The sequence below is a fragment of the Rhinolophus sinicus genome, linkage group LG04 (genome assembly GCF_036562045.2).
Source record: "Rhinolophus sinicus isolate RSC01 linkage group LG04, ASM3656204v1, whole genome shotgun sequence".
Classification (NCBI taxonomy): domain Eukaryota; kingdom Metazoa; phylum Chordata; class Mammalia; order Chiroptera; family Rhinolophidae; genus Rhinolophus; species Rhinolophus sinicus.
Genome location: NC_133754.1, coordinates 92820987 through 92833014, shown reverse-complemented (window position 1 = coordinate 92833014; position 12028 = coordinate 92820987). Strand labels below are relative to the sequence as shown.

Below are 12028 nucleotides of genomic sequence, written 5' to 3'. Positions count from 1 at the left end.
TGGGAAACAAAGATTTTTAGCCCTTTAAATAATGCCACAAAAATGGACACCCCCCAAAATCTAATTTTAGTCTACTAGATGAGTCGTTCTCTGATGTTAGTTTTCATCAACCATCAAAATGAAAAAATAAAACAAAGAACTTTGGGGGACCCAGAAAGGATTGCCAACATTAGATCTGGACATGAAAAACAATGAAAGAAAGGTACCATCTCCCAATATCATTTTGTGGTCATCATTTACTAATATTACCACAGTTTTAGCACCAAAAGAAGTATGACAAACACAATCTTAGAATATAAATTATGCAATATATAGCTTTGAAAATACACATCACACTGTACTTTTCTCATTTCACTGCAGATCAGTGAACTTTATAGGGAAGCACTGGCCGGCAGGCCCTAAGTTTTTACTTGGCCAAGGCAGCGAACATGTGAGTGAAGGGTTTGGACTAGACTCTCCCATCCATTGGCCCATTTTATCAAGCCCCAAACCCCCCCATCTTCCCACTCATCTTCAACAGATAATGGAAGCCATTTGGCAGAACTTGCTCAGCTCCCTCCCCCTATCTGGCCCCCATCAAAAGACTCATCTTTACCTACACTTCCTCTTGGCTCCTTCCTTCCGTTTTCAGTAGTAAAGGTTTCTTCCACTTGGGTCCACAGTCTTCTGACTCCTCAGGGATGCTAAATCCACCAGCAATCCCCTTACCAGCTATAGGGGATTAAAATTCTTTGACATTCCTCTTACTGAGGGGTGGGATCTATGCACCCTTCCCTTAGATCTGGCTCAGCTCTGTGACTGTTTTAACCAATAGAATATTGGTCGTGCTGGTCCAGTTTCCAGTCCAGGCCTTCAGAGAGATATGGGCAGCTTCCTCTTCCTGTGTCTTGGAACACTCCCTCTAGGAGCCCTGGGCTGCCACATAGGAAGTCGGTAACCCTGACACCACGATGCTGGGGAAGCTTCAGTTGAGGGCACTGGTCATGCCTTGGGGCTTCCTGACTAGACCAACCATCAGCTGAATAAATACTAACAAGCGACCCCAGTTAATGTCATGTAGGCAGGAGAACTGCCTAGCTGAGCCCTGCTCAAACTGTTAACCCATAAAACCACACCTCAAGCCAACAAATTTCAGTTTCTTTCTTTCATTTTTTTTTTTTTGTTGTTGTTTAATACAACTACAGATAACCAGAACAGGAATATCTTCAAGATCTCTGTCTCTCTTCTAGCTATTTTCCTTGGAATACAAATATAAACATATTCAACATATTCTGGCCTAGCCTTATCAACATATTCTGGCCCAGCCTTATCAAAATTTCTCATTTTACCCTAAATACCCTTTATTTTTTCTTTCATCTGTGCACCCACCTTTCATTCTCCATCTTTCTGTAATGGTGTCTCTTCCTTAACCATGCCAATAAAATTATTTTTGCCAAGATCTATGACATTTAGGTTTTGCCCACTAGTGAATTATGGGCTCTTACCTTACTTGCCCTCTGTGTCACATGATAATCCCAGATTCTCTTCTCCCCGGTCTCCTCAGCACCACTCCCTCTTGCTTTTCTTCTTATCTTCCTAGTAACTCTTTTTCCTCTGATCTCTTCTCAGCTGCCTATGCCTTAAATATTGAGATTTTCCCCAAGGTTCTCTTCTCCACTTGTCTCTTCCCTCCATGCTTTTCAAAGTCATCGTATCCAACCTACATCCATGCTTCAAACAGATGCTGCATCCTGATGGCTCTGAGTCTATATTTCTAGCCCAAATGTTTCTCTAGAACCTAAGGGCCAACTCCCTACTGGGCAGCTAGCTCCATTTACACCAGGAGGTATTCAAACTCAACAAGAGCAAAACCTCCCCCTGCCAGACTGCCAGTCCACTGGGCTTCCTACTGAGTTGATACTTGAAAGTTATACTTGACTCCTCCTTCAGCTGTGCTCATACTGATTCTACCTACTTAATACACATACGATTGGCTTATTCCTTCCTATCCCATTTCTAACAACACCACAGTTCAAGATTTCATCTTTTCTACTACAGACTCCTCTGGCTTCCAGATTCAACTCACTTTCTAATGTTCTCCTACAGTGTTCATTCTAAGGTATAAATCTTATATCACTCCTTTGCTAAAATCCTTTAGTGCCTCCCCAGCAGTTTGGGTTAACTTCAAATTTCTTAACATGACACAACCAGTCCTTACCTACTACTTCTTATCTCTTGCCTCCTTCCACTTGTGGAAGGCCAATCATGTGAAAATACTTCCATAGCCAACCATGTGAAAATACTTCCAGTTCTGTAAATTCACCGTACTTTCTCATAATGCCAGCCTCTGTACCTGCTACTCCCACCATGTAAAACATCCCTCGCTGAGTTCTAAACCAAATTAATAGCAACTTTTGGCTTCAAACTCAATTTCTTCTCACCGTCTCAAGAAAGCTGTCCCTGCCCCTTCATTCTGTTGTAGGTAATGTTCCTAGTGTGCTGTATGTTCCTCTCTATCGTGACACGTATTAAAACAGATTTCTATTTAATAGTTGCTTATTTAGAAGTCTGTCTGAGCACTAGACTAAGATCCCTTGAAGGTGAGGATTTATTTTTTATCGCAGGTCTCTCCAATCATATTCTGGCACACAGTAGATACTCACAGCTACCTGTTGGGTGACTAAGTGACTGAATGAGTGGCATGTATTTAGCTGCCAGATATACCAGTTTCACACGGACTTTTAACAATATTACAAAAAATTATGAAATTCATGAAAGCAATTTCTTCCTACCAACACATAATGCTAGAAAGAGCTGTATCAAAATTCACCTTCTCAGCTTTTCCTTGCTTGAATGAAGAAGAGAAATCTTCTTGCTTTTCCCAACATCAGACAACGGCGTGTTTAATTGAAGCCCAATGTCATTTCTTAGAGAGTCAGAGCTAGAAACAAGAGAAAATCATACTATACATTTAAGAGGAAAATTGTCAGGCAATATTAAACAATAAGCACCGGTACACTAGTCAAGGTGTGCTTCTCTAAGTCTCTTGCTTCATACAAAGATGCAGTAAATATCAAATCACTTTACCTTACATGTTTGGTGCAGAATATTTTATTTCAAAATTTCAAAAGAATTTATTATCAAGATCATCATAAATTCAATGACTGATCAAAATTCTAAAATATACTGATAAACAGATACAAGCAGGCTTAAAATAATCCAACCTCACTGATTACAGCTATCCCAAATCATACAACTTATCTGAAGGTGCATTACGGGAAAAAAGAACAAAGGATAAAAGGGCCCAAGTACACTATGCCAAGTTGATCAGCAAAGGGTAGGTTACTTCCATATCAAAATCTGTCAATTAACGGACATTTTCTAGCTCTACCATTCTAGAACTTTTCCAGGCATTTTGACTGACTGATTTGATTGAATTTTTTTTTAATTTCCCTAAGAAACTTACAAACTAATTTCTTTTTATCCCAAGGGACATAACTTGGTTTGAAAGTTCACTTTGTAGTGCTAGGATTCTGAGGAAAAACAAAGATTCAAGATGAGTGGGGCTCAAAAAGCAATTGCAAGTAATACAAGAATATCACAAAGCCTTCCAAAAACCTTTCCCAACCTCATATTCCAGTTAAGATTTAACACAGTAAATCTCTTTGAGGTTAAAACATTAAATAAAATCAAGAAAGCTGGCGCTCTCTCTGCACTGCTTAAGTGAGTGCATCTTTGGTTTAACCACACTTATTGGTTGCCAAGTCTCCTCCTTGTTTAAAATAGTAGACGGTCGCATTTCTACAAATAGTAGACGGTCACATACTACAAATTCCAATAGTGACTGACTCACAATTTCCACGATCACCACCCATGTCCTCAGTAGTTATGTCTATTGTTTGTAGCCTTATGCTCTATTCAAAACCTCCCTGGAAGTCAGTTTAAAGTGAAGGAAAGAAATTCACGAAAACTCAGTTTCTATAAGCACACAATGCTACCATTAGAAGGGTCTGACCTCCAGTTCAACTGCCTATCCAATGCAGGTTTGAATGCTATCTGATACAGAGAAACACAGATGGAGAGAGATAACTTTTTAAGGGTTATTTTCAATAATTGGGGGGATAGGTTAATGAGTTCAAAAAAGATAAGGGAGAATAATAGTGGTAGGTGGGTAATAGCCGAGGCTGCTCTTATCTGTTTAAATATTGGAGTTTGTGTAAAATTTTTGTTTGAAGAAAAGAGTCTACTGTGTTATTATGAAAATTTGAACACCACTTCTATCATTTAACTTTGATTAGTGATAATCTAGACTCTACTTTAACACGTCCAGTGACGGGGAACTTACTACCTTACAATTCACCCTGGTCCCTGTGAACAACTATGATTGTCATGAAGTGCTTCCTTATATTGCATTGAGTACTTTGTAATGTGTACCCTTTGTCCCAGCTCAGGATTCTGAAACACAGGAAAAGTTGCATCATCCCTCTTCCAGAAAATAGCCTCTTCTGTCTTTTACATCACCCCCAGCACTTGAGCTAGTGTTCCACAATAATTAAGTTCTCCATAAATCTCTTAATGAAATGTACACAGTAAAAATTGCTCTTTTGAAAAAGTAAAAAATAAAAAAATAAAAAAAAACTAACCAAGCAAATAGATCAGTAGAAAAATATCCCAGGTGTTCACTGCTGGACTTCTGCAGGGGCAATCCAGATTGCTCAGGCTTCATAGAGTTTTCATTCTTAACTGAAAGTTTTAAAAGGGGGACGATTTTAATTCAAAAATCAGTGGTGCTGTTGATGTTCATCACACACACACACCCTAATCAACAGCAGTTGTCACATTTTACTCAATAGATTTTACAAAGCAGTATCCTGAAAATAGAAAACAATTTATAGATTTCAGCCTGTGAAGCATGAAGCCACCCAGGTTAGAAAGCAAAATTAAAAGACTACATACTATTAACCCCAGGACATCCTCTTTCAACTGGCTTCTGGAAACTTAGTCACTGGTTTGCTTAAACCACATGCAACTAAGTTTACCTAAGTTCTTATTTATAGATAAATAGTATGAGACAGAAATATGTATGAGTCTTCAGTAAGCAGCTGCATTGTCAAAATATGGCATCTGATGGTTTTGTTGAAGATGTTTTGGTTTGGGGAGTGTAGCTTTGTTTTCTTGCAGCTGCTCATCCTTGGAGCAAAATTGAGACGACTGGAAACAGACGTGGTTATGACCAATAGGAAGGGTGCTAGACAGGTGGTGATGAGCAGCTGCTCTATTTCTACTGAGACTCAAATAAGAAGAGTTTGCAGAAAGAACTTGGTCACCACGGTGAGCCATTCCAGGAAGAACTCCGAAACTGCAGGGGCTGGGAGCCAATGGAATGTTACAAAACGGACTTACTAACCTTTCCTGCATAGTAAAAAAGAACATAAAAAAAGGAGGGGTGTACTGAATCCTGTATCATCTGAAGTGTGAACTTATACAGGATAATCCTGAAAGTGTTTTTCAGGCCCATTTTCAGAAAAATATCACCTTATTTTTAAAATATTTCCTAGCTAGTAATCCAGGCCTAGAAAAACCATAAATAGTCACTGACCAACAATGATTCCAGCAGAATTTAATTTCAGAAATTGGAGCCTGTCCTTTCACAAGACAAATTAAAGCTAATTTAATTAGCTTAAGTGTTTAGATGCTGGCAATACACATAATACAGAAGAGGCGAAGAGTTTAGACATGTTAGGTCTAATTGAAGCACAGACATTATCTATGTCTAAAAGACGTAAAAGTGAAAGGATAACCACTCTATTAACTTAAAGAAGTAAAATAATTTATAAGCAAGTGTTCTGCAAAGCACAAAGTATGACAGGGTCAAGGTCAGTGGCCCTGGCTTTTAGATAATCATACACGGACACAGCATGATTAATTCCACTTTGATGACTAAGACATGATGGCAATCATTAGGCTACCAAAAGCAAAGTAACAATCCCACTATCAGAAAACAACCCCTACATCTACTACAACACTGTACTGGGTCGTGTATAACACATTTTAATCCCCATAAGACATAAATTTTTTCTTCCCAGGTAGAGAGCAAGCTTCCCTTTCTTCACACTTGTTTTCCTCAGACTGTGATTAATAAGGATTACTTGTTCTTTATAGTACACACAGCAACCATTAATCCTTTGCAAATAAAAGGCTTAAGTGGAAACCCAACTTTAAAAGGTATAAATACAGTTTTTGTAGTATTTTAATCAGCATTTTTCAAACTTTTGGAAATTGGTTTTTCACTCACCAGTATTTGAGAAATATGTTTTCCAGTATTTTACCACAATACTCAGTTTCTCCACTGTCAGTGGTTCAGTTAAAGTAATATCAGCTCCGTGCCCTGAAATACAACCTAAGCATTTTGTATTAAATATTGACCTATGGTTTCTATTTGGAAGAAAAAACAAATAATATATTCAATAGCACATACCTTTAAAATTTTCAGGGATTATAAAAACAAACACCAAATGTGTATTTTTCTTCTTGCCAAATCTGAGAGAAAAAAAAAAGTTAAAGTGAAGCAAAATTGTCATTCAAAAAATTGGTATTCAATAGTTTAGCTTATTAGGAATTAAACTCGAGTGATTTTCCTTTATTTCTTTAGAATCTAAAATGATGGCATTAATATAGAAATTTAGTACAAGTAGCATCTCAAATCAGTGAGGGTAAAGATGGACCCCCTTTTTTTTTTTTTTTTTTTTACAACTTATAAGGATTGTATTTTTATTTCATACAATTGCATAAAGAGAATTCTGACGTGTGTGGCTCGGGTGGATAGTACAATTAGATTTTCTTGAGAAATACAAGGGAAAGAGATACTTAGCTAAAACTAATATTTACTCCATTTAACACTTTATTTATAAGAGATACTTAAGGTTCTCTATTTCATTTTAATAGACAAGGAAACCCAAATTCTGAGTCTTCAGTCAAACCCATGGCTTCTCTGAGCAGGAATTCACTTTGTTAATAAGAATAGTCCTTTTATGATTCATGTCTGTGGCAACCACGGATGTATGTTCTTTACAACTGGGGAAGTGAGAGAACAGATGACTTTGTGAAAATAAACCTTTAATTTTTATAATAATTTTATATTTACAGGAAAAATATGAAAACAATAGTTTTCATGTATCCTAAACCCAATTTCCTGTATTGTTGCCATCTTACATTAGTATGGTATATTTTTCACAATTTATGAGCCAATATTGATACACTGTTATTAATTCAAATTCATACTTTATTCAGATTTTCTTAGTTTTTACTTATTGTACTTTTTTTTTTCCTCTTCCAGGATACCACATTACATTTAGTCATCATGTCTCCTTGGTCTCCTTTAGATTGTGACACTTTTGCTGACTGTTTATTTTTTTTTTTTATGATCTTGTAGTTTCAAGCATAGTGCTCAGGAATTAGGTAGAAGGTAAGATGGACCGTTTTGGTTTTTTTTTCTTGCTTTAGAATAAATGAGCCTAAATCTTATCCAGCTTCTTGATCTAACCACCAATATACGAGACATTTAAGGAAAAGAGGAATATTTTAAAGAATGCTATGAGGGTGAAATGAGCAAAATCCAGAGTGTGGGAATTCTGTAAGAAAAATAACCCTTTTTAAAAACATATATAAAGAGCAAGATAAAAAATTAGAAAAAAAAAGTAAATAAAAAGTAAATCCTGATTTGTAGAAACTAGCAGTTTAAAAAAGAAAACAAGAAATTTCAACATTTGGATATTTGACAACATTAAGGAATTTTATTAATTTTTAGGTGTGATATTGGTATCATGGCTATTTTTTAAGACTCCTTATCTTAGAGGGTACTTATTAAAATATTCTGGATGAAACGACATGGTATCTTAGATTTGCTGAAAATAATCCCCCAGTGAGCAGGGGTGGAAGGACAGGAAGGCTGGGGGAGGGCAGAGATGAAACAAGCCTGGCCATATGTTGATAACTATTAAAGGTACATTATGGGAACACGGATGTCCATTATGCTAGTCTTTCTACTTTTATACACTTGAAATTTTCCAAAATAAAACTTAAATTGTGGCATTATTAACTATACTTAGGAGTTCAGTAAGTGGGAATTTCTGATAATTTGATGGATACAGAGCATTGACAGTAGCTAGAAGAAAATGATTTGCCAAGGAGACTATTACTGTGAACCCAACTTTAAAGAGGAGAGTTAAAACTGCCTTTCAGAAAAGCAAACTGCTCTTAAATATGTAAAGCATCATTTATTAGTATGTGGTTATATACGGTTATTATTTATTCCTTAAAACAAGACCCGGAAGAAACTCCACTGTATACTATCATTAGATTATCTTATATATGCATTTGAAGGTAAATATACATTACTCTATATATGACTCAGATATATAAATTGGTTCTAATGTAATTTATGAGTAACTTATATATCAGTCATTTACACAGTATTGAGAACCTACTGCATGCCAGACTCTGTGCTAGGCTCTGGGGGACACTGTGAATAGACAGAGACAGACATGGTCCCTGCTCTCACGGAGTTAACGGTTTCTTGGGGAGGACAGACATTGAACAAATTACTGTAGATAATTAAGTAAGTGGCCAAATACGTGCCCAGTGCTGTGAAGGAAAAGCTGCAGGGTCCAATGGAAGCACATACCTGGGCACCAACCTACTCTGCAGCCTCAGGGAGGCTTTCTGGCAGAAATGCCCCAGCCGCTGGCCAGGAGTTAAGCCACCTGAATGGTGGTGGCTGGGGGAAGGGAGGAAGCAGACACCTAAGTACATTCTGGGCAAAGGGAACAACAGATGCACAGCTCTTGGGGTATAGAGACCAGGTGAGTTGGAGAAAGTGAAAGAAGTCCAAAATGGCTCTAGCACAGAGCATCTTACGGAGAGACACAGAGATGAGGCCAGTAGGGCTGGAGTCTGATTACTGTAGCCCTTTTAGGTCAAAGTAGATTTGATATTTAATCATAATGGGTAATGGGAAACTATTAAGCTTGAGAGTAATGTGATTATATTTGCATGTTAGAAAGACCACTCTGCCTGTGGTGGGATGGACTGAGGGTGGCGGGCAGAGAGTGGATTTTAGAGCACACACTGCAGTTATCCGGGCGCGAGCTGATGGTAGACCAGAGTAGGCATACCCAAGAACTTTCTTTAAAAAACAAATAATTCATAATATTTGCTAAGTTAATTACTTCAAATAAATAGGATGTTGCTAAAATTCACCTAATTGAGGTCTATTCAGACTTAATTCTATTCTATGAATCCTGAGGAGTTTGGGCCGAAAGAGAAGGCAAAAATGTATGCTTTCTACAAGGAAATGAGAAGCTCAGGCAGAAGTACTACCACCCACATAGACATGTTAGAGGGGAGGCTAGGATGTGACTAGCAGACTGAATGTGGTAAGAAAGGCACATTAGGATACTGGTGCCGTAGGGCCCCGGGGGAATGGAGTGAGAAGAACGATGCCTGCCACAATGTAAGCACTGCAAATATAGTTTTTAAGTGATGAAAAAATACAGGGTATAATAAAGGTATGGATGAGGAAAGAGGGGTAGGAGGGGGAAATGGACTAAACAGGTAAGACCACTGAAAGAAACTTGTTGGGTAGTTTAGTCCAACTTTTGAAATAAAGATATGCTTTTCAGATTCACCACAAGTAAATTAGCAGAAGTTAAAATGCTCTAGAATTAAAGAATTTTAAAAAACAGATCTTTACTTTTAGAAATAATCTTGCATCTTTTTTTATTTTAAATTTATTTTATGGATACAAAAATAGGTTAGATTTGGATATATGGACATATATGCCCTAATGGCATTCACATTTCAAGCTTTACATCAGACAGAATTGGAATCCCTAGATTTTGTCATTAGCACAGAACCAATACCAACCCAAAGACTTCCCCTGCCAGTGAAACCCTAATTGTAACACTGTACAGAAGTCCTGCAATCAATAGTTCCCAGAATACAATAATGCTCTGGTCTTAAGCTCACCTGCTCATTCACATTCACTACAAATCAATAGAGTTTCTAGTGTCCAGGATCACCACACCGCCTCCACCCTCACCCCCCGTAAAACAAACAAACAAACAAACAAAAACAAAAAAAAACCCTTTTTTTTTTTTAAATTTTAAAGAGTCATTTTTCTAATGAATGAATGTTCCTTAAAAGAAACACCCCAGCTCATACCTCTTCTTCCACATAAGACCAAATTTAAGGTTCTGAGACCTTATGAGTACCTTTCTCAACTGAAGTCTCTTGGGTTTTAAAAATTTGCATTTCTCCTCATGTTTCACAGAATAGACTATTTAAATTTCATGATGGTTCCTGAGACTATGCTCCACATACAAAACTGAATATTGATATTGAAGTGTCCCTTTCTATGCCTGTCTCCAGTACTCGCCGGAACTGGAGGCAGCTGTAAGCTCACACTGCAGCAGTACCCATTCCCAGCCTGGCCTCCATCCCCACCTCTGGTCCCTGGTAGCTGGAGGGGGGCGGGGGAAGATCATATAAAAGTATTTTGAGCTAAGCTGCACATTCTGCTGACCAAAGAGCCTCAGGAAAGCCCTGGCCTCTGAAATCTATCATGTAATAAGATGATCAAAGGGTGCTTATAAGTCCCTATGAAGCTAGGGGAAATTGCTAAACTCCCTTTAGAGCTACAAGGACTTCTAGGGACAAAAGCCAATGTCATTTTGGGGTTACAGCCTTCTTGAGTACACTTATCCATTATGCTGTCTGTGGCCCAATGCAGCCAAACTAACCTGGTGTGGCCTATTTGGGACTTGTAGCAAATAATGTTCTTTGTTAATTAAATGATTAAAATAATCATTTTCAGTAAAATAATTGAGAGTTTTACTATAAATTTGAGAACAGTGAGTTCACTTTGCTACTAATAAGGCACCTGCAATAAAATATGCTCAAGTTCTGACTTTATTCTGGTCAAAGTGAAGATGGGCAAGCCCTGCCCCAACTGCGTATGCTGTTTCTCGCAAGAGCGCCTGCTGCGAACCTCCTAAGTCAGGGTCACCATACAGCATGATGCTAGAAATGATAAAGATCTAGATTTGTCCTCAGTTCCTATTTATACCCACCATCAATTTATAGACTAATGTTTTCAGTAAAACTACTTAGATGTTTGGTTGTTATTGTGTATATTGTCAAGTGTTCAGGGGACTAGGTCATGCAAACTGGCTAATAAGATTTGCTGAGTTGCATGGTCAAGTCCAGGAAATTTTGGAATCAGGGACATAACTTGTTGGAACCCTGCGGCTCACAAGATTGAATTTTCTTAGTGAACTAGTAAGTTAACCAATTGAATAAGTGAAACTACATGGGGGAAAAGTGAAGTCAGAGCCAAACTTGTTTTGCAGACTGAGCAGATGGAACCACATTTTGCATTCCTTTCCTATTGCTGAAGTGCTCTGAGCTCATGAGAATCACAGAAGTTTAAGAACAGGAGAGACCGTTCATGGAATGGAAAATCGCAACTTCAGACAGGATCCAAACAATGTTGATGAGTTTGAAACATGTTTTAATTTTCCCTACCTGCCTTTGGAAGATAAAGTCTGAAGTATCAAGTGTCTGCTCTTTGCAAGTGGCTCAATTATGAGAACTGATCTAAGCCAAGAGTCAAATATCCCTGGAATTCTGAAGCAAACCATATGAATCTTAGGACAATCTTAAAATATTTTACCATTGGGTAGTGCTTCAGTGCATCGGGCTCAAAAAAAAAAAAAAAAAGATTCATGAAATGAAATCTAATTAGAGACTACTATTAGGAATGTTAACCTATAATTGAGATGTACCATAACTCTTGAAAATGCTAGTCTGTAAAGTGCCATGATTAAAATTGATCAAAGATTAGCTCCAAGCTGAAAACATAGTTTTTCTCTAAGAATAAATTTAAGAATCTTTTTAAGGAGGCTGCTTACATTTTATTCTAAAATAAGTCTAATATTATAGTTACCAGGCTATACTTCATTTTCGTTTTCAATAGCAGTCTATATATCTT

The 12028-nt window shown here is 37.5% G+C and overlaps 1 protein-coding gene across 5 annotated transcripts in view; it reads right to left on the bottom strand.

The window, feature by feature from the left end:
- Positions 1 to 12028, bottom strand: part of SOHLH2 (spermatogenesis and oogenesis specific basic helix-loop-helix 2) — a 50203-nt gene that overhangs the window by 20550 nt on the left and 17625 nt on the right. For 4 of the 5 annotated variants that reach the window (XM_074330019.1, XM_019736533.2, XM_019736534.2 and 1 more), the window contains exons 3-6: positions 6458 to 6519; positions 6275 to 6379; positions 4623 to 4722; positions 2810 to 2920 (exon numbers count right to left, since the gene is read on the bottom strand). In XM_074330019.1, the coding sequence (XP_074186120.1) occupies positions 2810 to 2920; positions 4623 to 4722; positions 6275 to 6379; positions 6458 to 6519 (378 nt within the window). The remainder of the gene's footprint in view (positions 1 to 2809; positions 2921 to 4622; positions 4723 to 6274; positions 6380 to 6457; positions 6520 to 12028) is intronic. The other variant, XM_074330018.1, reaches the window with a different exon arrangement.